At 40.9% G+C, this 27,106-nt stretch overlaps 1 protein-coding gene across 1 annotated transcript in view; it reads left to right on the forward strand.

Moving 5' to 3' along the window:
* The window catches only part of MYO3B (myosin IIIB), a 443,210-nt gene that overhangs the window by 147,650 nt on the left and 268,454 nt on the right, over positions 1-27,106 (forward strand). Inside the window, exons 10-16 of the mRNA XM_014545672.1 lie at positions 9,399-9,495; positions 10,556-10,672; positions 11,191-11,295; positions 14,009-14,092; positions 14,926-15,128; positions 19,599-19,697; positions 20,028-20,142. Coding sequence (XP_014401158.1) covers positions 9,399-9,495; positions 10,556-10,672; positions 11,191-11,295; positions 14,009-14,092; positions 14,926-15,128; positions 19,599-19,697; positions 20,028-20,142 — 820 coding nt within the window. The remainder of the gene's footprint in view (positions 1-9,398; positions 9,496-10,555; positions 10,673-11,190; positions 11,296-14,008; positions 14,093-14,925; positions 15,129-19,598; positions 19,698-20,027; positions 20,143-27,106) is intronic.

The following is a 27,106-nucleotide window of genomic DNA, read 5'->3' on the forward strand; positions in this document are numbered from 1 at the left end:
CCAAAGACAGTCTGTCTCCAGGCTCTCTCACCCACTTTCTCTCATTTCTCTTTATCTTTGTTAACTCCTTTGATGTTGTCAAAAGCCTCATATGGTGGCAAAGGCTTCTCACAGGGTCTTTGTAATCTTCAGTTTCACTCAGGAGTTGGTGTTTCTTTGAAAGTCACTTTAAAAAAATGCAACCGCACACATAGGTATGGAGACCTTATTCTAAAAGGAAAATTAATTCTAGAGGAAACACAATGCATGTAACTGACACAGCCTGCCGGGCACCCTGTGCACCCTTAGCAACTGGCAAGGGGTTGGCTACCTATGCGTTAAGCCCACAGACAGAAACTCTCACATGTCATCTGATGCTGGTAATTCAATATGTTTAAACTTGTGAGTTTCTAAATTGAGATGGGAAAAACCAGAAGAGTTGAGGGGAGTGCTTAGATGAGTGAGGCAAATACACAACTCACCATTTTTCTGCACAAATGGTCACAGCAGGCGGTACAATGTGGTGGTGAAAACCACAGCTCTGCCAGGTTTCAATCCCAGCTCAGCCACTTACAGAAAAGTTAGTAACATTTTTCTGTTTTGAAGTTTCATCTATAAAATGAGGGTTATTTTGAGGGTTGAGTCAACACATAAAAAAAATACATTAGTATAGGGTTGATGACAGAGTTAGCCCTCAGTGTTAACAGTAGTAGTAGAAGTAGTGCACGTGGCCTATTTAATTCAAAGGCCTCCGTTTCTTTTGGATTTAATCTGTGCAAATTCATCTTTGTTTGCTTACCAAACAACATCATGAAAATAAACAGTACTGAGGTACTAAATGTTAAAAATATCAACTTCTATCTCTTATTTAAAATCTAACTTATTCAGTTATGAGATGTTTATGTGTGTATGTGTCAGGCCCTCTCCTGAGCGGGGGATCTACAAAGGCGAGTCAGATACAGTTCCTGATAGAGAGCTAATAGCCCGGTGTGTGAAGCAGAGAAGTAGCAGATGAGAACAGCTCAGCATGAAAAGTGCCTGGATGGAGGGAGGCTGGGGTACCTCCCAGAGCACCTGGGAAAGGAAGACCCCTGGAATTGGTGGGAAGATGATCCTTGAACTGTCCTGAAGATAGTTGGGGAAGGGGTTATTCCAGGTAGAGGGGGAGAATGAGCAAAGGGCAAAGGCACTGAGACCGGAGAGAGTTTAGGGGATTTGGTAAAAAATTAGTTGGCATTGCTGGAACTTGGCATGGGGTGCGGCAGGGGAAGATAAGGAGCCAGGTTATGATGGGTTAATGAGCTTGGATTTGTTCCTTAGGCAATTGGGAGCCACTGAAGGGTGTCAAGCAAGGGTGTGCTCCAGGAAGGTTGTTCTGATTGCAGCGTGGAGAAGGCGAATGGAGTTGGCAGAGCTGGAGCCAGGGAGATGTGTGAGAGCAGATCATGGCAATTGCAAAAACAGAAGATATTAAGATAGTGGCAGTGCTAGGACTGCCTGGGGGATTGAATGAGAGGGATTAGGGAAAGAGAGCAGTATCACAGGGTCTACCCACATGGGCTGCCTCCCTGCTCTGGTTCAGACCACAATCAAACAAATTGCAAGACACAAAGAGACAGAGACCAGCAAAAAAATTTTGCTTCCTTTTCATATTCCATCGAATGCAATACTATGTACTTCCAGATAATGCACAAAGCTACCAGCTTTCTGCTCAAAGCAGGGTTCTTCAATGGTCTGAACAGTCCTGGGCCCCCAGCTGGAGACAGTTGTTTAGTTTTGAGAACAAATGCAGAAAAATGAGACCTACTGAAGCATCCATCTTATATAAAAACTGCTGTTTGAAATTTTAACCCTGCACTTTGGCTTCTGTAAATGCTGGCTTAAATAATAAGGAAAATAAGACTACTCCCATTTCAGAGAGGCCATTAAACCTTCCCCAGACGAAGTTATCAGTGCCGGCACTAGGCCAAGCCTTTGGTTGAGGTCTCAAAGCCCCAGCACATAGAGGCTCTTTAAGAATTTGCAAAGGGGACTGGAAAACACCATATTTGGGAGACAAAGAAGGTAAAATGGTATAAATACAGGAAACTTCCTGTGTGACTTCACCCAGAATTCTAGAGACATTTTTCTCTGGGCCCGCGAGTAATAATAAATGTAACTCCATCTCCCTGAGCGTTGCTTGGTTTTTCTCCGGTTTTCTGTAACACTACAGGTTACAGGGGAAACTGTTTTACTCTTCCTGCAAAGATAGGAAATGTTCTGTTCACTTCAGTACTTTCTCCAGGGGAGAGAGAAGTTGGTAGTGTGAGGAAACTATAGGGAAGGGGAAAACTTGGACAAGTGAAGGAAAGGATCTTGTATAGAGGGAGACATTGGAGAGAGAGAGAGGGAAAGAGGGGTGGGGGTTGGGGGTGGGAATCAGGGCCCTAAAGGGAAGATTGACTTTAGAAAGAACCTCTAGGTTGGGAAAGACAGAGAAAAGTTATATGAAGATATTCAGAAATTTGAGGGGTGGGAGTGGGGAGCAGGGGGCAGAGAAAGTACTCTAAAGAAACTCATGTTTATGGCCTGTATCTTTCCAAAAACCTAAATAAAGTGGCCTCCTAGTTGGGAGTTACACTCCAGGGAAGTGATGAGTCTTTGAAGTGGCCACTATGAGGAATATCATCGTGGGCGCATTAGAGATGGAAACAATGATTGCTCGCTAGCACAAAAAACCCAGGTGGAACTTAACTGAATAGCATTCCACACTAATGAAGTTTATCAGTGTTTAAGATAACACATGCCGAGCATTCTGAAAAGCATTTGACACTAGACCCTCTCAAAAAATGTACGTCACCACCACCACCCTTTCCATTTATCATCTCTAGCAATTCTTAGCAAGAAGGAGTAGAAGAGAAATCAGATACTGTGGCTTTCTTTAGGCTTGAGACTGGCTTAGATGACTTGGATGATGGGTGGACAGGAGGTCAAGGGAATCAAGGTGAGCGGGAGAGTGTCCTTGGGGTCTTTGGGGTATGGAAGAAAGTAAAGCCAGAAGTGGCTTACTGACTTTGAGTCTGGGTCAGGGTCAGGGGACTGGCAGTTACAATGAAGACAAAGCATATTCAGTGAGAAGATGTCAAGAAAAGGGTTTGTAGAACTGAGATCTTGGGCACTTTTGAGAGATAATTGGGAACTAGTTACATAGCTCAATTTGTAGACAATTTTATGGAATAGAAATAAATGTTTTTATTTATTGAAGCACTGATACATGCTATGACTTAGTCCATATATCATAAAACTCCATTCACATGAAAGTGCAAACTAGGGAACTCTCTAAAGACAAGAAAATAGATTGTTTGGGGCTTGAGTGGGGTGGGTGGAGAGATGGAGATTAGGGGTATAATAGCAGAGTGATAGCTAAAGGGCAATGAAGTGATGTAATGAAAATATTCTCAAATTGACTGTGGTGATGGTTGCACATACCTGTGCATACACTAAACACTTTAATTGGGTAAATTGTACAATATGTGGATATCTCAATAAAATGTCAACATAAGAAACATTCAAACCTGTAGAGAATTTTTATGAGTTTATTTGAGCCAAACTGACAACAGTTGCTGGAAAACAAAACCTCAACAGATTGAGAAAATGCTCCTAGAAATAAACGTTTTAAAAGAGTTGACAAATTGAGAAATCCTGAGATTAGAATTTGAGAAGAATTAACAAAGTGATTGGTTGGGGATGGGAACACCAAAGATTGATATCAGGGGAGGGGTAGAGAGAAGGGATAATGGGGTCAAGTGCTGGAGAAGATGATATAAGAGAGTGATGTGAATTTTTCCAAAGGGAGGGAGAGGTTAGGGAGAACAATGGATGGGAAAAGGCAGAGGGGGGCAAGGATGGTGCCTCCTTCCCCTGACTCCTCACAGTGAGTGGATGGAAGACAGAGCCAGGGCAAGAGCATTATGGGGAAGTGGTCCATTTCAGTTATGATGAGAAGGTAAGGAGTGTTCAAGAATAAGGCTAAGAGTCATCTGTTGTTCACAATAGAGCAGAGGCTGCCCTGTGCATGAAGAAGAGCTTGGGTGATGAGTCCCCTCTCACCTCTCCTGGGTGGAAGCATCCTAGTTTTGTTTTCCAGCAATTGTTGTCAGTTTGGCTCAAATAAACTCATAAAAATTCTCTATAGGTTTGAACGTGTCTTATGTTGACATTTTATTGAGATATCCACATATTGTACAATTTACCCAATTAAAGTGTTTAGTGTATGCACAGATATGTGCAACCATCACCGCAGTCAATTCGAGAATATCTAAGTGGTGCAGTTTTTTGGAAAGTAAGACTGTGATCCAGTTCCACTTCAAAAAAAATATTTTGGCGACATTGTACTATTTGAGATCTGATACCATTTGCTGATGCTGATTATAGTGTTTGAGTAAAACTGTTGGACTTTGTTTTTCCAGTAATTTATAATTTTTGCCATAGCACATATTTGATTCAGGTACAATAGAGACATTATGTATCCAAGGCTTATTCTCTCAAAGGAGGTTAAAACAGCCCTAAAATTCTGTGAATAGTTTGGGGCTTCATTTTTACTTAACCTGTCTGAGATGCTTTAAGCAATTTGGCCATTTCCTTTACATCAGCTTCCATTTCCTTGACCTTGACAAAGACCTTTTCCCCAAAATTAGTTTTGCAAATTCCTGAATTCATTGACATCATCTGGTATGTCCTGTCACCATTACAGTTCAGAGAAGTAGCCATGAAAGCATGCTTTTTTTATTTTTATTTTTATCATCACTTCACAAGAGTTAGTGGGAGAAGAGCCCAACCACGGTCTGGAAGGAGTGTGGAGGTAGGGAAGGTGCTGGGTTAGCTGCACGGGGACCCCCTCCTGCCTTCCAACCTCCCATCATGTACTCAACTGCAAGCCTCCGTAAAATTACAAGATCCAGCATGTCATTCCCCTGCCGGTGGCTTGGGACCAGCTGAAACCACAAATGTTAAATTCTTAAATGCCAAGGGTCTGCTCTATTACTTGGTAGAAGAATTAAGTCGCTGATTTGTTTTCTGCTCTGTTGAATGGACTTTGATTCTACCCTTGCAGTTTGCCTGAGGCTGATTAAAACAATGACCTCAGCTTTTCTGATTTCTTTTCAACCTGCAGCAGTGACCTTTAAAAACAGATTTCTCACTGTAATAGCTGCCCAGATTTTCTCAGTAAGCCTGCTCACTCACTTCCTCTTTTACTGGCAAATGTGAGTGTGAGTGCCTGCACCGCCAACCCCATAGTACGTACACTGATGGGCTCCTGGGCTTCTATGTAAATGAATGACTTCTGAATGAAAACTTCATCAAGTGCTGACGATGCTTGACACATAGGAGGTTAAATATCCTCCTGTCCTAACAGACAAGAAATAAACCCACACCCTGTTATAATCACTATCTGCACCTATATATGTCTCTCTATAACTGAGTGAAAAAATTCATATATAATTTTCTGCTAGTGCCACTGATTCTTGCTGCTTAGAGAAGGTGAGTATATGTCTAAAATAATTGATGATGAGATACTGATTTATTGGAAATCTGGCCCAAACCATGCTTAGATGGAAAAAAAAAACAACCCAGGAAGATACTATAGAGATTTCCATCCAAATTATTCTTCTATCTTTAATCTACATGATGTTTATTTGATAGATGGAAGCTTAAGTTCCAGGATAAGATAGAGCTTATGTAATTAAAGTTATGTATTTCCATCCGTATTGCACTTTCAGTAGAAATGGTGTCAGGCCTTCATAATCTTCCATTGTTTTCACATTCTATGTCCATGATTATATAGTGGCCCAGTACATGAAATTCGTGCACATTAAAAGGGAATTAAATAGAGGAAATATTTTAATATTGCTATTTGCCCTTTCTCTATAATAGAAGTGCCAGAGATGAAAGAAAATTAGTAAAATGTATATGAAAATCTACCTCCTGTCAGAGTCTGGGGCGTGCCGCAGGACCCAGAGTCAAGTCCCTGCCCACTAGAGCATGCCTCGAAATCACGCGAGACCCAGACCCAGCTGGCCCCCCCCCCGTCAAGCCCCGCAGGGCAGGGGGCGCAGCCTCAGGTCCCCCGTCATGCCCTGCCAGGTGGGGGGCACGGCCTTAGGTCCCCCGGCCTGGCCTCAGGTCCCCCGGCCCCGGTGCGAGGGTACAACGACCATTTGCATATTAGCTCTTTATTATATAGGATAGACAAATAAAAGTTTCTCTTTTATCAACGCTGTTATTAAAGGGTATAACAAACTGGAAATAAGGATTTGGAAGAAATATGCAACATCACTGACTTTGTTCTATTAGTAGTACTCTATCCTCAATTTTGAGTAACATTTTCTTTACTATATGGAACCCATTGAGTGTGTTGATAAGGGAGTGGTTTCTCTGATCTATCCATGTGTCAGCTTGTCCCTGAGCTCTGTCCATGCCCACAGGAGCCTTTGTCTTGGTCTTGAGGGCTACCACCTGTAAGTAAGCCTGGACTCCTTATTCCTTCTCTACCTTTGTTTTATTGATCCCCTGCAGTTTTTCTTAAAAAAATATAAAAACAAAAAAAATATATATATTTTATTTCAGAGAGGAAGGGAGAGGGAGAGAGAGGTAGAAACATCAATGATGACAGAGAATCATTGATCAGCTGCCTCCTACACGCCCCATGCTGGGGATTGAGCCCGCAACTCAGGTATGTGCCCTGACTGGGAATTGAACCGTGACCTCTTGGTTCATGGATCGATGCTCAACCACTGAGCCATGCCAGTTTCAGCAGATTTTGTGTCTGGAACCTGTGTTAGTCATTCTTCACTCATTCCAGTTCTGCTCTTGGCTGGAGGGGATGGCTGTGATCCTGAGTTTGGAAGAATGGAGGCAGTGGTGTCCTATACAATGGTCCTGCCACAGGTTGACTCTAAAAGACCATCAGGCATTTCTTAGTGCAAAATTTAGCCTCTCACTAGCACATCCCCTGTCATTGTTAGGCTAAAGGATTTTGGTTCCATCCCCTCCTTGAGTTATGATTTAGAGGCCTCCTTCTATATTACTTTGTTCTTCGTCATGGTTGTGGTGAAGGGAAGACTGTCTTCTGCCGCACCTACGTGAAGCTCCTGCAGCCCTGGTTTGACCTTCCTACCTGGAAGTCACCGCTTCCACAGGCATAGTCAACAAACAGGAAGAGGCTAAGGGATTAGGGAGTCACTTTTGGACAAAATATACGTAAAACAAAAAAAACTTTAATGGCCTAAAACTTTTCTAAAAGAAAGGAATTCATTGAGTGATATGCTAGCCAGAAAAAGGACCAGGTCCTGGGGGCATGCAGACTAAACCAGCAGCAGCAGCAGGGGTAGATGGAGAGGACAACGTGTCCACCATCCTGGAGTTGACAGGCACTCTTATACATGAATTTGGGGAAGGAATATATACATTGTTTTGAAAGAATTTAAATTGGCTATACATAAAGGGTGGGAGAACTCCATTTGTCTGAGAAACCAGACCTGGCAGACAACATACTTAGAGCCTCATAAAAACAAATAGGAACTCTAGAAAACAAGTCCTAGTCGTATGGAATTGGAAGTGGGGCTCATTCTGGGTGGGTGCATAGTCCACAGGACGAAGTGTTTGCTCTTCAGGATTGGTTGTGGGCAATAGTCTGGAAGTTCATTCAAAATAAACAAGATGCAGGGGCCCTGTGTCAGTTATTCAGCTATTCTTTTTAGATAATTGCCAAAACAGCCACCTGGAGGTTAACTCAGACTTTTAACATACATTCAGGAATGTTATCAGTCTTGGTTGGTCTCAGCCTGCAGTTGTTAGCTGATTAACATCTCTTGTCTCTTCCTTCCACCCCTCCAGCCTGCTGTAATTTAATTTAGGACATCTCAGAATCTCTCCTTGTCATATAATAGTTGTCAGTATCATTCTATATCGGTCCACACATAGAAGTCTGCAGGCCCAGTGATGCGGTAGTAAAGATGCTCACACGGGAATGGTTTGAATCATAATGCAGGTGGCATGGAGATTAACCTGAAGTGAAGACAGCAGCTCTTCAGGAATGATTAATTTAAAAACAGACAAATACAAAACAATATAACACTTTTTTATAAGTATATGTAATCTAGGATAATATAAGTAAAGACATAAAAATTGTAATAAATATATTTTTTCTCATCAATAGACCCTCCACATCCCATAGCCAGAGCAGGAAGGTGAAGCAGGCAGCAGTTTCAGAAGAACAGTAGGTGGGGAAGGCAGAGAAAGGGCTAGCAGGTCATGTTTTTTTCAATGGCTGAGAAAATGAGGTGGTCTTTTTCCGAGTGGAAGGACCTTGCATCTACATCAGCTTCTAAGTTGCCAGCTTCAATTTTGGGAGCAAATAATTTTACGGAATTCGATTGCCTGTACACATGGGAAGAGGTTATACATTGCTAATCACAGCAGGTCAAACCTTTTAAAAGTTGTTTGTTGTTTATGAAATATTATTGGAGAAGATTTTTATGAGAATCAAGCTCAGATTCGCAGACAGCATCTGCATGGAGGTTAAATCGGTGAGATGGACAGCTGGGCGTGCAGACAGCCTGCAGTAGGTCAGAGATAGCCATCGCAGCCCTGGTGGCACTGCTTGGCACCTGCTCATATAAAGATGCTGAGTGCTGCTTTGTTTCTAAGAGCAAGACACTGGAATCAGCCTAATGTTGAAATATGTATTAATGATTTCTCTCAAGTTTGCAGAATGATACCTACACTATAATATCATTTTTATAATTAAACATACAGAATCTGTATGTTGTTCATGGGTACATATTGTATATAATCACTATTTAAAAATAGACTAGAAGGATACCCACCAAGTAGTGGCCATTCAAGAAAGGGAAGTGGTATGGAACATGGGTCACAAAGGGATTTTAAATGAACAAATAACATAAAATGTAAGCACTTATTGATTTATTGATGTTTGCTATATTTTTCTATGAAGTTTCCTATAGTTTTAAAATTTCTCAAAAAGTTGGGGATGATACCAGTGGATAGCATGAGGGGACCTCAGAGGAAGTAATCCAATGAAAACCATATGCCTACAAGTGAACAGAAACAATGTGAGAAAGTGCTGGGATTGGCATGGAAGAAAAGCAGATAGAAGTAGTAGATGGACCCATTTGGTAATGCTTCCTACTGTGGTAGAAGAAAGGCTAGAGCTCTGGAGCTCACTAACCCCTGTGAGTCCCACAGTGACAGGGAGAGAACGTGGGGTCCTGGACTGGACTTGCTCTTCCTGTTCCTTTCTCTGAAGTCTCTGTGATAAGACTTCTTGGGACAAGACTGTGAATAAGACATCTTCATTGCCTCCTTCCCGCTACATTATTTACTGTCTTTGTGCTAATATTCTTTGGGTAAACTTCTAGGCGTGAAAGGATGCATACCAGAAGACCCTATCACGCGGAAGATGCTGAAAAATACTGCCTTGAGGATGATTTGGTCAATCTAGAGGTTCTGGACGAGGTACTAAACATTTAGGAGATAATTCTCACAGATGACATTTGTGTCATGTGAATGGTCTGACCTTTTTGTTTAGACCATATCCTCCTATAGTCGCTTGAAAGTTTATTTGCTTGCATAGCCTTGGTGAAGCTCAGGGTGTATTTGGTTGCTGTGACACCCTGCACAGTTTTTTATAGTCCCTGAAATATCCTAAATGATGACGAGAAAAGGACTAGATTTTTTTCCAATAAAGCTCTTTATGTTGTAGATGTGACTGTGTTATATGAGTTGAAATATGTTTTTCTGTTTAGAAAAAAATGCAGTTTAACCCTTAGATGAAGATGATTGCTTGGTCTTCATAAAGAGGAGCTTCACTTAGGGAAGTGGTGAAGTTAATATAGCTGGAGTTCTAAATTTGAAAATTGTGATAATCCCCGTTTAAAATATGCATGTTTAATAGAGCTGTTAATTGCACTGGCCCTGCTTCTACCTCTGGGGACCCTTAACTGCAATGCATGAAACATTATTTTATAAAAGTGTGCAATTCTATATTCCCACCACATAAATTTTAAGTGCAGTGCTTTTAGAAATAAAATTACTATTTTGTCTATATTTTATCAATAGGAATGACCTATTAAATCAAATTCTAAATGGAGAATTTTGATTGGGTGAAGTACATTTTTCATAATAACAAATAAAACCTTTGCTGGATATTCAATATCTTTTAGCAAGTCCCAGGGAGACTAATTCTTTCAGATATTCTTATTTTTTTTTTTATTTTTTTCAAGACAGAGATCTGCTTTTAGTATCATTTGAGTCACTGTATATTTTAAATTGACTACTTTCATCTTTTAGAGGAAAACATAGGGTGTTCCAAAAAATGTATACACATTGTAAGAGCTAAAACTCAATTTTGAAAATGAAATGTATTTTAATAAACACTGCCTTTATAATTACTCAAAGTGTGTGTATACATTTTGGGGACACCCTATATTCTTGTAAGGATATTTGTTTTTATTTTTAGAGTCTCTCCCTTATTGGAAATGATGTTTACTCTCAATGCCATTTATCCTCTTCTTAGGACACAATTATTCACCAGTTGCAGGAGCGTTATGTGGACTTGCTCATTTACACATATGTCGGCGACATCTTAATTGCCTTAAACCCCTTCCAGAATCTAAGCATATACTCTCCACAGGTAAGCGATGCTTTAAGAACATGTTGCTTCTTAGTAGGAAATTAAAAATCACAAGGGAAAATGAAAAGAAGGAAAAAGTGAGAATAAAACTATGCCCCCCCTGAGGGGTGTTATCCCAAACTACAGATAATAATGCAACACAGAAGGAACTCTTACATTTTGGGGGAACTTTTTAAAGCAAGATGTAACAATGATCGCTAACATTCATTTAGTGCTTGCTGCAGGCATTGGGTTACCTCGTTTACTTCTTACAACCCTGGAAACAGGCACTATTATTAAGCCTATTTGGTATGTGAGGAGACTTAACATAGTGAGGTTCACTCCCTTGCATGAGCTCATGAAGCCAGTAAGCGAAGAACTGGAATTTGAACTCAGGCCTGTAGATTCTACAGCCTTCTTGATGCTACAGTTCCCCAAATATGTGACAAAGCCTTGGTTTCATGGCCACAGGTACTGGAGCATTAGAAGGTCCAGTGGAGTAGTAGTAGAGTCCGTTAAACTAATTATCTTTTCTTCAGTTTTCCAGACTTTATCATGGGGTGAAACGTGCCTCAAATCCCCCCCACATCTTTGCATCAGCAGATGCTGCTTACCAATGTATGGTTACTTCCAGCAAAGACCAGGTAAGAACTCACATTCCTTCTCTACCAAGTCACACAGTAGATTGTGTTCTGTCTTCCTCTGCAGCTCCTAAGTCTTCCAGAAAACTTTCCATTCTGGTTGCTGGTATTGGCTCAAGGAAATGGCAAATGAAATAGTAGCTTGGTGGAACACGGACAGTGGTGAAGCCAGAGTAGCAGAACATGAAAACCTTTTTCAAGAAACATGAAACTTTCTTGTCAAGAGCACTCATTTTCAATGTAATAAGGATATTTCTAATGTGAATCTGAGACATAGAGCTAACAGAAACCCATTTACATTCAATGATTGTAATAAAAAGAGAATGTAGAATGACAAATGAAATTCATTCCTATTTAGGTCTCAGAATGTTTATGGTCCAGTCCTTTTTGTATGAAATACTGCTCATAGGTTCATAGTGGCCAGGCACTACACTGTTTAGCTGCTGAGAAATTGTGATGGATTTGGTAAATACTGAACAAACCTTGCACTCAATGCTAGTTAAACACAAAGCTAGCTCATATGTTTGAGCTTGCTGGACCTCCAGTTCAGAGTGGTGGCCTATTTAACCTTGGACCCTTCCTTTACTTTCAATATGTTTTCCTTTGTGTCTTTATTTTGTTTAAAATAGAAATAACCGCCCTAACCGGTTTGGCTCAGTAGATAGAGCGGCGGCCTGGGGACTGAAGGGTCCCAGGTTCGATTCCGGTCCAGGGCATGTACCTTGGTTGCAGGCACATATCCAGTGGGAGGTGTGCAGGTGGCAGCTGATCAATGTTTCTAACTCTCTATCCCTTTCCCTTCCTCTCTGTAAGAAATCAATAAAATATTTAAAAAAATAAAATAGAAATAACCTTATTTCATGAGGAAATTTGACAAGAGAGTTATTATGTGTATATTTCCTGAGACTGTGAAGTTCCTGCTTTGGATTTGCTTAGGAATAGATGAAATTATAACAGTGCAAATTACAAAATGGAGTACATGGGTACATGGATTCCCCATAGGTTAGAAACTTGGCTTCTCCAAATTCTTACTTTTCCCAGAGACTTGTGGAGTGTCCATATATTTCACCAGAGGAAGTAAATGGAGAGATATATGTGTTACTCAAGTTAAGAAGTTGCCCTACCATGTTGTCTTTTTTTCCAGCACCACTTCTGACACCAAATGTGTGTCTTTTCCAACACCAGCCTCTCTGACACCAACTGGATGTTCAACAGTTCAATCCATTTAGTTCTAACACTATATCCAGTGTTAACACAGATATCACAGGGTCAGAGATCTGTCCACAAGACTGCCTCCACTTCAGATGCCAGCAGCAAATGGGGTGGCCAGATTACCCACACTTCTGCCTGGCTGACTACAAATTCAGGGATTCTCACAATCCCCTTCAGGTTTGAAATTTCACTAGAACAACTCACAGAACTCAGGGAAATACTACTTACGTTCACTGGTTTATTATAAAGGTTACAACTCAGGAACTGAACCAAATGGAAGAGATGCAGAGGGCAAGATATAGGGAGGAGGGGTGTTGCAAAGCTTTCATGCCTTCTCTGGGCACGCCCCCCTCCCAACACCTCAGCATGTTCACATCAGAATGAGCTCTCTGAATCTTCTCTATCTAGAGTTTTTATTACTCACTCAATCTTTATCCCTTCTCTCCTCCCCAGAAGTTGGGATGGAGAGGCTGAAAGTGCCCACCCTCTAATCATGTGTTTGGTCTTTCTGGTGGCCAGCCCCCATCCTGAAGCCCCACCTTGAACCATTTGGTTAGCAGTTGGGTTTGGTTGAAAAGTACTTGTTTGTGAATAACAAAAGATATTCCCATCACTCCTACCATTCAGGAAATTCTGAGGGTTTTAGAAGCTTTGAGCCAGGAACCAGAGACAAAGACCAAGTGTATAGTTTTTTTAAATTATACTGTATCCACTAATCTCTTTTCTATGTAAAGAGCTCCTAGAAATGAATGATAAAAAGACCAACAATACAAAAACATAGGCGAAGTATATGAACTGGTTACTAAAAAGAGAGTATGAATGACCTTAAACATATGAAAAGATACCTAACCTCACTCATAATAAAAGAAATGCAAATTAAAACTACCCTGAGATACCATTTTTTTGACCTATCATTTTGGCAAAAGTCCAACATACTTTGTTTGGTGAGACTATAGGAAAATAGATATTTTCATATATTGGTACAATCCTTAGGAAAGCAATTTGGTACTATCCATCAGATATGCAAATGCATTTACCTTTTGATGCAACAACCCCATTTCTAGCAATTTATTCTGTAGATGAACCTACATATAATTATTAATGACCTATGTACAGAGTTCTTCATGGCAACATTGTTTATAGTAACAAAAGGAAAAAAATCAAGTATCTATCCATATGGGACTAGTTAAGTAGATTATGGTACATCTATACAGTGAACAGCTAGAGTTCTTCATGGCAACATTGTTTATTGTAACAAAAGGAAAAAAAATCAAGTATCTATCCATATGGGACGAGTTAAGTAGATTATGGTACATCTATACAGTGAACAGCAGGCAGCTATGAAACGGTTGAAGAAGCTCTGGATGTTCTGAAAAGGAAAGGTATATTGCTGAGTAAAAAATTAAAGTGTACAGTGGTGGATGTTATATGAAAACCATAGCTGAACACACAGGGTGTTTTCTGTGCTGTGAATTCCTCACCAATACTCTGTTTTCTGTGTCAGTGCATTGTCATCAGTGGAGAAAGTGGCTCTGGGAAGACAGAAAGCGCCCACCTGATTGTCCAGCATTTGACTTTCTTGGGAAAGGTACTGACCACCTGCCATATGTATTGTGGCTACAAGTTTCTGCAGGGTAACCGCAATTTTACAAATGATGGAAACACTGTTTTTGTTTTTTAGGGTTTGCATCAAAACAATCCATCTTTAGTATATTTGCCTCCTGATAGCTAGGGCTCTTAAGATGTCAGCATGCCATCTCTCTTTCATGTCATGAGAAAAATAATGCCAGCACAAATTTACTAGATGATTGGCAATTCATTTTTTATGTTTTTAATACAATAGAAACAGTTAGCCATTAAGTAGTAAAAGTGGTTAAACATTAGGAACAGCATCTGGGAAAGCCACTAAGGTGATTCAAGGATTGGAAAGTAGGAATCTTTGAGCAAAGGTTGAGGAAAATAAAAGTTGTCAGCTTGGTGAAATGGACATTGAAAAAATGACTTAGAAATGGCTTAGCAGTTACGTATGCTCAGAGCTAGTGTATTATGAGGCCAAGAAAGATTTTAAGGAATATTTGTTACAGATGAGGTTTATGAATATTATAATGGATGACTGAAAAAAGTTATGGGATCTCTCTATTTAAACTTGTTTCTAAATGGTTTAGGCATTTTAATTGTCAAGGATTTTAAGTGAAGTGTGCTGGACAGAAAAACTGATCTAATCTAGCGTCATCTGATGCCTATGCACTGGCGAGTTGCTCATCTGAGAAAGCAAGGCTGGAGGTTGATGCTCATTTCCCCAAATGAAGTTCTTCTCAAAAATATCCATAATGTGAATTCTATGGGCAGGGAAGGATGCCTGGCAAATTGCTGGGCTAGTGTTTCTGGAGGCTCCTTGTAACTGCTCTCTGTTTGGCACAGGCTCATAATCAGACCTTGAGAGAGAAAATTCTGCAAGTTAACTCCCTAGTGGAAGCCTTTGGAAATGCATGCACGGTCATCAATGACAATTCCAGCCGCTTTGGAAAATACCTGGAGATGATGTTTACACCAACTGGAGCTGTGATGGGAGCAAGAATCTCTGAATATCTCCTTGAAAAGTCCAGAGTTGTAAAACAGGCAGTGTAGGTGCACTATTTTATCACTGGTTTTGCTCTGCAATGCAGACCAGGAGGCTTTGGGAATTTTAATTGCTGCATTTTTACTCTTGTCCTTAGCATCCTGATAGCTAGGATGGTTCCCCCCACCCCCCAGCCTCTTCAGGAGCACAGAATTATTTAAGCAAAGGATAAATTGTGATTTCTAACTGAAACGATGTTTATAAGCAGAGTACAAAGGGCTGGGATAGGGGTACTTTGAGATAGAGATACCCTTTTCTCCTGAGTTGGTTATACCAAGTAGAATTTAACAACATTGCACATACTTTTAAAAATCATTAGGCCCCTTAAAATTGAACTTGTCTTAAAAAAAAAGTACTGAGAATATTCTACATGTCAATTTTTTCCTCTAGATTGAGAGAGGAAAAACTATTTTCTTTTAAGAAGAGCAGGACAGCAATAGTGCTCAACAGCATGGACTGCTCTGGGTTTGGGTGCTGGCTCTGATAGTTACTGTGTGACTTTGGGTATGTCACTTAACCTCTCTGTGCCTCATCTGTGAAATGGAGATGATACTAGAGCCTACGTCATGGGTTTGCTGTGAAAATTAATAGTTTGTTTATATGAAAAACCTTTAAAAAGTTCCCAGTATGGTACATGTTATCAGAGTTAGCCACTTTTTCTATTATTATTACTATTGGAGGACACCAGACCTCCTCAGGAACAGGCTCCATTCATGCGTTGTGCAGTAATTACTGAATTCGTGCTGTATGCCAGGGCTGTGCTCCCTCCTGGGGTTGCAGGAATAAACAAAATAGATAAGGTCCAATATTCATGGAGCTTGGAGTGGATGGGGATTGGGGAGCCCAGGGAGGATCTCAAATGCAGAACAATTGTGCTAAGTACCAGGAAGCAATGTAAGGTGCTGTGAAGGTAAAACAGGAGAAGGAAGGGCACATGACCTAGTCCAGGAAGGAAGGGGCTCCCTGTGTATGAGACACTGTATCTGAGATCTGAGGATCACTAGGAGTTAGCCAATGAGGAGGGGAATTCAGAGGGAGAGAGGAGGAAAGATGAGCCCGAGACCAGATCATGCAGGACTTTGGAACCAGGCTGGGGAACCTTATTCTAAATGCAGTTATTCTTCTGAACCTTATTCTAAAGGTAATTGGAAGCCATTGAATGTTTTCAAGAAGGGGAGTCACAAAACCCAACAAGCATTTGGAAATGACTGTCCTGCCTTCAGTAGGGTGAATGGATTGGAGGGGAAGTATTTCATTGAGGCTGTTGCCAAATCCATGTGAAAGGATGTTGGGCAGGAGTAAGATGATAGCGATGGAGATGGAGGTGGAGATGGAGATGGAGATGGAGAAGGAGAAGAGTTGACGAATCTGAGAGAGATGTGCAAGGAAAATCCACAGGACTTGTTCTAGGTTAAGAATCCAAGCATCTTCCTCTATCACACACTTGCAGTTTTCTCACAAAATAGGGCCTGACATGAAGAAAATGAAACAAATGAGCAAAAGGATGGAGTTAGAGTTATTTTAGCTTCCCTGTGGCTTCTTGATTAATTTTATGAGGTACCTCATTTATTTCTCCAAAAATTAAGGTGATTTTAAAGTTCAGGGAGCTACCTCTGACAGCGTAGAAACTCCAGTTTTCTGTGTTCAAATATAAAGTGGTCTTTTACTAATATAATGTGAGAAGAGTTCCAGTCACAGCTATGTTATTTCTTATTGTGTATATTGTTTATTAACATAAATATCCTTATACCTTACTTTCCTCATATGCAAAAAAAGGCATACTAAAGCTGACATCCCAGGGCTGTTCTGAGAATTAAATGAGAAGATATGTGATATACCAAATGTAAATCTGAAACATAATAGGCGCCTAATAAATCATAGCTTATTATTATTAAATTTAGTCAATATGATAGCACTTAAACAGTAAAATAGACTGAAGACACATTGAATGAGTAGAAGATGGCAGCTTTACAAGTCCTGTTCAGCTGACCTTCTGATTCTGTCCTCTTCTGGGCACATAGTAGGATTCCCCTTCTTGGTAGCTTGTGGCTGGATGTGGTCACATGACCAGTTCTGGCAAATTAGCATCTAATGCAAAGACCCTCCAGAGCTCTGGCAAAGTGCAAGATGGTGACTGCTCTATCAGCCCGGGCCCAGGGTGACTATGATAAACACAATCCCTCCCCCTCCCTGCTGGCTTTCAGTGGATGTACTCTGAGCAAGAAGTAAATCTTTGTTGAGTTAAGCCTCTCAGATCTTGGGATGTTTATTATTGCAACAGAACTAAGCTAATCTTGATTGACACATGATGAAAATCAAGTTGAAATTATGCTAGGAATGAATATTGGTAGGCAAAGTTTGAAAGAATTGGAACTAGAGGTAGCTGCAAAAAAAAAAAAAGAAGAAGACCAAAATGGATGAGCCAAAGCCAGCACATTTACCAGAGGTTAGCGAACAAGCAACATTCATACCAGGCACACAGCTTCATGAAACCCTATAAAGCACACCACCATCACCACATGCTGTGTTAGAAACCTGGGAGGTAGACTCCAGGTCCCTTTTCCTCACTGCCTTCATTCATTCTAGTAGGATTTTTTTAAGTTATTCTTCCAAAACATATCTTTAAGCTTACTTTTGTTCTTCATCATCAGGGCCATTACCCAGTTTAAGCCTCTCTTACAATCTAGTCTTCATCCGTCAGCTAGAGTGTACTTTTCTCAACATAAATGTATTCATGTCACACACTTACAGTGCACCCTGGCTCCAGCACATCAAATAATTCTAATTGATTAATCAACAAAATCCCAAGTATGGCCTAACAACTCCTTGTGTTGGCGGGCCCTGCCTACCTGCCCACCCCCTTCTCGCTACATTCTTTTGGATCTGAGGGGCTATCACACTCCCAGCCTTTGTGTATATGCTGCTCCCTCTCTTTGGAATGCTTTCCCCTTCTCTCTCTGTAGCTCCTTCCAGCCCCTTCACATGCCTCACAGTTTGATTTAAGTGTTATTTTCCTAGAGATCCCTTCCCCTGACTTGACACAAGTAGCCCTTATCCTGCAACATTATTCTTCATCTCAGCCCCTCCTTTGTCTCTTTCAAAGTCCTCTTCACAGGTTTCCTTATTGAGTCATCTAGCTCCATCACTAGAAGGGGAACTCCAGAGGGCCTGGATTCTCTGAGTCCTAAATCCCTTGCATCTGCTGCAGTGCCTGCCATGATTGGCACTCGATAAATTTATAAGTTGAGTGAACAAATGAGTGAGAAACGGCAAGTAGAGGCATCTAGATTACAGGGCAGAAATGAGAAGAGCTTTGATAGGATAAGCAACCAGAGGAAGGCTAGGATATCCAGGAGAAGCTGGAGAAAAGAGTGGGGCCCATGTCATAAATAGGGACAAGGAGTAGAAGCAAGACAAACTGTCTTTCCATAGAGCCAAGTTGGAAAAGGGGAGGATTTGCCAGAATTCTTGGGATTGAACAGAAGAGACTATCTTCCTCTAGAGCAGTGGTTCTCAACCTTCCTAACGCCGCGACCCTTTAATATAGTTCCTCATGTTGTGGTGACCCCCAACCATAAAATTATTTTCATTGCTACTTCATAACTATAATTTTGCTACTGTTATGAATCGTAATGTAAATATCTGATATGCAGGATATATTTTCATTGTTACAAATTGAACATAATTAAAGCATAGTGATTAATCACAAAAACAATATGTAATTATATATGTGTTTTCCAATGGTCTTAGGTGACCCCTGTGAAAGGGTCATTCGACCCCCAAAGGGGTCGTGACCCACAGGTTGAGAACCACTGCTCTAGAGGAAAGAAAGGGATCCAGAGCAGTTGTACTTTCCGTTCCTTGTCTCATCATAAGCTGACAGCAGTCCATAGACCACACTTAGAGTAGCATCTATCTGAAAGGACCCTGGCCAGGGTGGCCTAGGAGAGGGTGGACAGCAGTAGACCAGGGGGACTGATGCATGTCATTTTGAATTGTGTTCAAAAGAGTACAAGTTTGAAAGCGTGAAGACCTCAGTTTGGGACTGGTTCCACTCCCTAATTTGCTGTACAAACTGGTGAGCCACTTAGGGCTCCAGAAGAGTAGGGAGTTTGGCTGAGCTCTCTAAGATGTAACCTGAAGTAACCTGAGCTACTAACATAAGGCATGGGCACAGATGCATAGTCATTTGGACTGGAATAGAAACACGTATAAACAGAACTGTTATCTTAAATGTTCCATTCTGTGTACAGTAAACCTAAGTGTGTTCAATAATGTGACATGGTTACAATTACTAGACTAATCCTATCACTGTTAATATTCTGTAATTGGGATGTAGCATATTGAATTGCCTGAAAATTCAAATTTGCTACAGAATAATATATTGCACAGAAAGGAAATGGTGTGATTTAGTTGGGGTGTGGAAGCCCAGAATATGTTATTAATAATGTCCTCTCTTCCTTTTTGTTCTCAGGGGAGAGAAAAATTTTCACATATTTTACTATATTTATGCTGGTCTTTATCACCAAAAGAAACTTTCTGAGTTCAGACTTCCTGAGGAAAAACCTCCTAAGTAAGTGTCAGGGATTTTAATTGTGAATTTTTAATTGATATGTAACTAGCAGTTGACAAAACTTGAAAAGAAATGGGGCTGTTCTCACTGGACATCCACAATGCCTTCAGCTGAAATACGGAGGATGAGATGGCAGGGACGGCCTCTCACCATTTGCATTTTCTAGAATGTTCAGAACGCAACTGCAGGCATTTTACTCAGATATGTACACCACCATTCCACCACAGTACTAGGGAATGCCCCTGCAAAGAAGGAGCCCAATGGTGCCCTGGTATTTGGGGTGCCATTTGCCAAGTCAGTGATCCTTCTGTTTGATCATACTCTATTTAGGTACATAGCTGATGAGACTGGAAGGGTGATGCATGACATAACTTCCAAGGAGTCTTACAGAAGACAGTTCGAAGCAATTCAGCATTGTTTCAGGATTATAGGCTTCACTGACAAGGTAAGTGATTGTCAGGAGAGAAGGAAACTCAAGTGATAAATATTTTTGGATCAATGTGAGTGTTCGGTCTGAGCCCCTCTGGTAGGGATGGGACTTTCTTGGATGCCAGGAATTGGAAGAAGATATGAGCAGCCAGAAACAGCTGGGAGAGGCTTTATTGCAGACCAAGCGGCCATTGCAAACACAGCAGCCCACAGCGACAAAGCAGCCATTCAAAGTAGCCCCCGAAGCAGCAGTGCTCTGGCTGGTCAGCAACACATTTTTATACTCACTCAGACAAAAGAAGCTTCTTGCCAAATAGTGACATCAGTGTTACATAAGATAAAGGTGCACCTGCGCAGTGCATGCAGTAAAACTACTGTGTCATTGCCTTTGCACATGCATGTGGCACATGGGCCTTTAACATCCGGCGTACTATGATCAGAGTTCCCACAGTGAGTAAAGACTTGAATGTTCTAACTTGGGGGAGTTTACTTGCTTTTCAGATGCCACACACTGGTCATGTCATAAGTTGTCACTCCTCAAAGTTTGACCTGAGGACCAGAAACGTTACCATCACCTGAGAGCTTGTTAGAAATGCAGACTCTCAGGTCCAACCAAGAACAACTGAATCAGAATCTGCATTTTAACAAGATGCACAGGTGAACATTACAGTCTGAGGACTGTTGTAAGTGCCACATGCCTATGAATTGTTGTTGTCATTCATTCACTGCAGCTGTGATACCAAATGCCAAAATACTACTGCCCTTTCTGAGCAGGGGTGTTCCAACCATTACAGTGGATTGGGTAATAGGAGTACAGGAATGTGTAGGTGACACCAGAGCCACAGAAATATATTTATGCAAGTAATTCCTTGACCACCAAGACAAGTTAACTTAAACCTTTCAACTTGCAGTCACTTCCTTCTCCATGGAAAACAGTTGCACATTATTAACTATAGTTCTAAGTACTGCACTCTTCTTATCATACTAGATACAGGCTGTCTCTATTAAATATATGCTAGAGGTGACAGAAAGTATTTATAACCCTAGGCTCTCAAATATTATTCTGTGATAAATTTATGTCATAGTTTCTGGGCTTCATGCCATCAATTTTGCAAAATATACAGATTCTTTTGCTTTTCCAACAAAGGAGGTGAATGATTAGGAAGTAGGTGAGAGTGTTAAATCTTAGGGGATTAGATTACAAGACAGTTGAGTTACCATGGGACAGCCATTCTGGATAAAGGATTGCTTCTGTAATCCAATGAGTTTGGCCAGCCCTTCCCTCCCCAGCATTGTTGATTTTAGTCATAATAATACCTTTCTTCTTTCTAGTCAGCTGTTAATTTTCTCTGTCAGCCTCCCACAGACTTTAAACTGACAGACAGTGGAAAATCCCAAAGGTCAGATAAAAATAGATATATGTTTCCCTTGGCTCCTTAGAGGAGAGCAATTGAACAGGTTCCAGCATTGTTAAAAGACCTTTATGGTTATTAATTTATAGAGCTGTTGTTACCAAAGATGCATGGTAGAGCCATTTAAAGTCCTGGGCCATGCCAAAGTGTTTAGGGGCATACGTCCTTAAAAAGGTACAGGAACAATAGAGAAGTCAGCCATGGGGTTAATAATATTTTGCTTTCAATGAGTACAGTGGTTGATGGTTATAGAATACAGTGAAGAGATTGGTCCTAAATCTAAATGAAAATATATTGTGGTGCTGTTCTAATAATACAAATATACTGCAAATAATAATAAAACACATGCTGCTTTAGGATACAGTTAAAAAAAAGAAATTAAATATGTTATTTAATTTCTTGAAGTAAGCCATCCTAACCCCTGTGCAAAAAAAAAAAAAAAAAAAAGTAGAAATTAAATGTTATTTAATTTCTTGAAGTAAGCCATCTTAACCCCTGTGCAAAAAAAAAAAAAAGTACAGAAGAAATGAATGAGTGGTTGCATTAATAAATATGAAAAGAAGGAAACGTAAAAAGTGGTAAACATTCTTAATTTGTGCCTTATCTGGACTGTTAAATGAAAAACCAGAATGCAATTATATGTATACGTGTGTATATCATGTCCCATATTAATTCACACTGAAATAAACCAACTTATATCAGTTAGCAACCTTGGAAATGGAAGAAAGAGGCTGGATCTTACCTCAATTCTTTGGTTATATCTTTGTCTATATCTCTATAGACAACCTGTTTTGCTGAATTAACTTAGTTTATTCTGTTTATAAAGTCAAAATAATTTGACTAATTTCAGAGATTCAATTGAATGTAGTCAGGCATAGGATGCCAAATAGCTGGTGTTACAGAACTTTTTCTTAAAATTTTCTGAGGGACACTTCTAGACAGAATAATAATAACAGTTCCTTGCAGGAGACTGGGGGAATATACCTAAAACCCTGTTATGAAGATCATCGGTGCTTTCAAGTCTTACTGTTGGAGTCAAACCTTACTATATTTGTTTAATACAGGGTGGCACAAAAGTAGGTTTGCAGTTGTGAGTACGCAAAACAGAGTTTATTCTTGTATTATTATTAATTGTGATATTTTTCATACGAACAGCTGTAAACTTAATTTTGCCCCACCCTATATTATGTTTGTCTTGCTGGTATATGGATTATCATAACATACTAGAGTTTTAGGTATGTTCCTATTTAATACAACATGAAAACTTTTTCAGAAGATTACCTATGTGATGGTCAAGATTGGATAGTTATTGCAGATTCCTTGATGAAGAGTTAGGTAGAAGGCTTTGACATTAGGGCAAATGTCTTTTCCCTTTCTTCAAAATCAATTATGAGTTGGGAAAGGAGTGTATTCTGAGAAAAAAAAAGAGGAAAAGCAGTGAACATACATCCTGCATGGGGCTTTGTGGAAAAATGCTTTCTTCTCCACTTTTGCTAGTCGGTGGTGAAACTGAATTCATACTTATCAGCAAAGAATTGGGAAATTCAGCTGGAGGAGTTGTTAGTCTTATCAATAATTTTTTTCTGCCCTGAGGGAGGCATCTCCATATAGAACATTGGAAACTGGTAAAAAAGAAAGAGATATAGCACCGTAGCAACATTCTGTAGGAAAGCCAGGGTTGCCAGGAAAGGCTCCCTAGCTGGAGATGAGGCAAGAGGAAAGGAGCAAGGCGAGAAAGGTGAAAAATCCTCCTCAGGGTGGCTGTGGAGGAAGAGAAGAGACATCTGGTTAAGAAGTATTGAAGAGGAAGAAATCCCACAGATGGACATACTACTGATGGAACTCTACCATGATTGTACAGGGGTGATGCTTTGATTAGAACATAAGAGTTGATATAGGTCCCTAGGCCAGAAAGGAAGAACTAACTAACCCAAGGGTGGGATTAAAGGAGTCAAGTGGAATAGTGTGAAAATGTAGCATAGGGAGCCTCCTAAGGCTAAGAACTCATTAATTAGGTGAATTTTGATATTCCTTCTCGAGTTCCCTCTCTGAGGAAGGAGACTTCAGTCACTCACATAGTGTTTGAACGCCAAAAAGATTTTGCTGAAGGTCATAGATAATTTCCCTTTTTAAAAGGGGACACGTGTGAGCATTGTGCAGAAGAGGACATTGCTAGAGAAACAATGTGATGAAAACCACCATTTCCTTTGGAGGTGATCACTCCAATGTCTGGGCACCTTTGGTTGGGAGGTTTCATGGCTTGTACTGTCATACATGGTGTGTGTTTGTGTTTGTGTGTGTATTAGAGGAAATACATTTTGAGTAACTGGACATAGAAATAACAGACATAGAACCCACTGCTGTCTCCTACTCTCTGGGATCTGCCTCCCTAGGAAGTGGCTCACCAGCTGCATTCTGTAAGCCTCACACGGTATTGATGAAGGTAATGAGGTTCTGTCATGTTAAATCCAGGCTAGTCTCAGAAAACGCATTTGGTAGGTGTTCCCTTTAGCCACTCTTAAATTGTGTGATTAAAACCGTGCTCCTTGGAGTCAGAAACATGACATCTTACATTTGATTTAGAAGCTTAAAGAACAATATTTATCTATAGTAGAACCCAGTTTAAATCCTCATTTGTCTTTGAAGCATTATCAGGTATCCAGCAGATGTCACTATACAGTCTGTATTCATTTTTTTTGGCTTTACCGAGTAATGTTTATAGGAAGGCTCAGCTGGGGACTATGCTTTATCAATGGTTTAATGACAGTTTCTATTAGTTTGCTGCTATGTGTGCTACTAAATCAAGTTCCCCAACAGAGTATTTTTGGGGGAAGTACTTTTCTCTATCTAGAAGCATAAGATGCAGAAATTTCCCGGCTATAATATTTCATTCTCTCACCTACAGGAATGCAAATGTTTAAATAAATAAACGTACATTATGTTTTACCATGAATGCTACTTATGTATCCAACTTCAATATAAAAGTAGGACTGAAGATCATCTGAACTGTTTTTACAACACTTGTGACACCAAATACGTGCAGTTTCCCCCCCACACCAACCAATTCTCCTACAATTCAATTGAACTCTGATGCGGTCTACCTGGAGTTAGCATCAGATCCCACAAGTTAGGGGCTCAGCCCCACATGATTGCCCCCACTTCAAACCCCAATTGCAAATCCCAGAGATTTTTTACTTCTGACTGAGCGGCTATAAATTGGGAGTTCCCAAGACCCCCCTCCTCGGGTTCAATAATTTGCTAGAAGGACTCACAGAACTCAGGAAAACAATTTACTTACCATTCCTATTTACTTATTGTTATAAAGAGTACAACTCAGGAACGGTCAAATGGAAGAGATGCATAGCACCAGGTATGGGTGAGGGAGAGCCACTTCCTCTCACCACTCTCCTGTGTTCATTGACCCATAAGTGCCCTGAACCTTATCAGTGAAGGGGTTCGGTGGAGGTTCCAGTACAGAGGAATGACTGGTTAAATCCTTGCTGCTGGTGATTAACTCAGTCTCCAGCCCTTCTCACTTCCCCCTGGAGGTCCAGGGTTTGGCTAAAAGTTCTAACCCTTTCATCACAGGGTTAGTTTCTCTGGAAACCAGATCCCATCCTCCAAGCACATTAGGATGGACGCAGGTGTGGTTGGAAGGAGCTTATTATGAATAACAAAGGACATACCTCTCATCCTTATCACTCAGAAAAATTCCAAGATTTTTCCAAGCTCTTGTGCCAGAAATCAGTGTGAAGACCAAATACTATATACTTCTTACCAATCACAATATCATAGATCTATTGAGTCTTTCAAAATATTTCCTGACCTCATTCATAACTATATACTCCATCATTTAACTTCAAAATGTTCTAGTGAACCATTAATGCCCTGCCAACTGTTTCATAAGAGCTATATTCAAAAGAGGTTAAGGAAACATTGCCTCTTTTATTTTGAAGAAATAACCATACCTGAACTTGGAAGCTGGTATTAGTTAGGATAAATGGATAAAAGTGGCTTAAAGAACAAAGAAGGTCAGTTCTCTCTCATAGCATTCCAAGGTAAGAGGTTTAAGTTGCAGAACAACTCCATTTCATGCAATCATTGGTCTCAAGCATCCTAATTCAAGGCTTGGTTGAAGCTGGGTTGTTGGGAGTTCCTGCCAACAATAATAGAAAAGAAAGTAAGGAGGAGTAATGTTGAATAAATGTTGGCTTCCATAAGTCCAGTCCCAGAAGTGGCCCACATCATTGCATTTGCTCATTTGTTAAGAATTACACAGCCATACTTAACTGCAAGGGAGGTTAAGAAATTTGTTTATAGATGAAACACAAAACAACCATCATTCAGAACTACCTGAAAGCTGATGGAATGGAAGTCCTACAACTAGAGAAGTAAAGAAGAAAGCACGTCGAGACTGGTAGGAGAGGTGGAGGTGTGGAACAGGCTGGTCTGGACCTATGTGGGCTGCTTTTTTAATCCAGAGGGAGATAGTCCCTACAGAGGCTGCTATGAGGAGCAAGGGGTCCAGGATCCACACCAGACCCCCCAACTCAGGATCCCAGAGCTGGGAAGAGAAGTCCCCATAACTTTGGGCTGTAAAAACCAGTGGGGATTGAGGCTGAGGGACACGGAAGCTACCAGAGACCCAGGTGTCCCTCTTAAAGGGTCAGGCACAAACTTAGACTCACTTCCTCTGAGCTCCAGTTCCAGGAGGCATTGGGGAACCTAGACACATATGGGGAGGAACTGGGTTGTCTGGCATCGGGGCAGGAACTAGGGATGGCTTTCTACCAGATGGAGATACTCGGGAGGTGCTCACAGGGGTCATTGTTCCTATGCCAAGACCTCCCCAACCCAGGGGAGGTAACCATATCTGAGTCCCCATCAACTTGGAGCACACTGTTTGCCCTGCCCTGGTGATTTGATGAAACCCTGCCCCATCCAATTTGCAGCCCCACCCAAGTTGTTTGCAGCAGTGTTTCCATATGAATGGCCTGTTCTGGCTTAGGCTTTAGATTTTGCTAAAGTCTCTCAAGCCAAGGCTGGTGTCAATATGCCCCAAACCTATCGATAAAAGGCCCAAGACCCGGCACCAGCACCAGCCTGCCTTGCTTCACAGCTGGACCTCACCTAGGCACTTCCAAACCCAATACAAATAGGAAGAATCTGCAGATCTCTCTGTAGCTCCTGCTGGGTGGCCTCAGGCAGTGGCTGACTTTGCATATCCCTGGAAACCCAAGAGCCAGTGGACAGCTTCAGACCATACCAGATTACAATTCTACACATCCATGAGCAACACATGCAAAGGGAAGACTCAGCACCAAAGCCCCACTGAAGCAAAGTCCTGCTCCATGGGGGTGTTTCCTGCACAGCAGCTCTCCCACTGTAGTCCCAGCTAGTTCTCACAGTCAATTGGCCTGGTGATTAATTCCTCAAGTGACGCCGACAGCAATCAAGTCTCAACTGCAACAAGACTGTGCTCACAGCCCACAAAGGGGTGCACCTAGAGTTCACAGCTCAGTTGACTGGGGAGGCTGAGCCACTGGGCCCTATAGGACACCTACTACA

The sequence above is a fragment of the Myotis brandtii genome, unplaced genomic scaffold (assembly GCF_000412655.1).
Source record: "Myotis brandtii unplaced genomic scaffold, ASM41265v1 scaffold112, whole genome shotgun sequence".
Taxonomy (NCBI): Eukaryota; Metazoa; Chordata; class Mammalia; order Chiroptera; family Vespertilionidae; genus Myotis; species Myotis brandtii.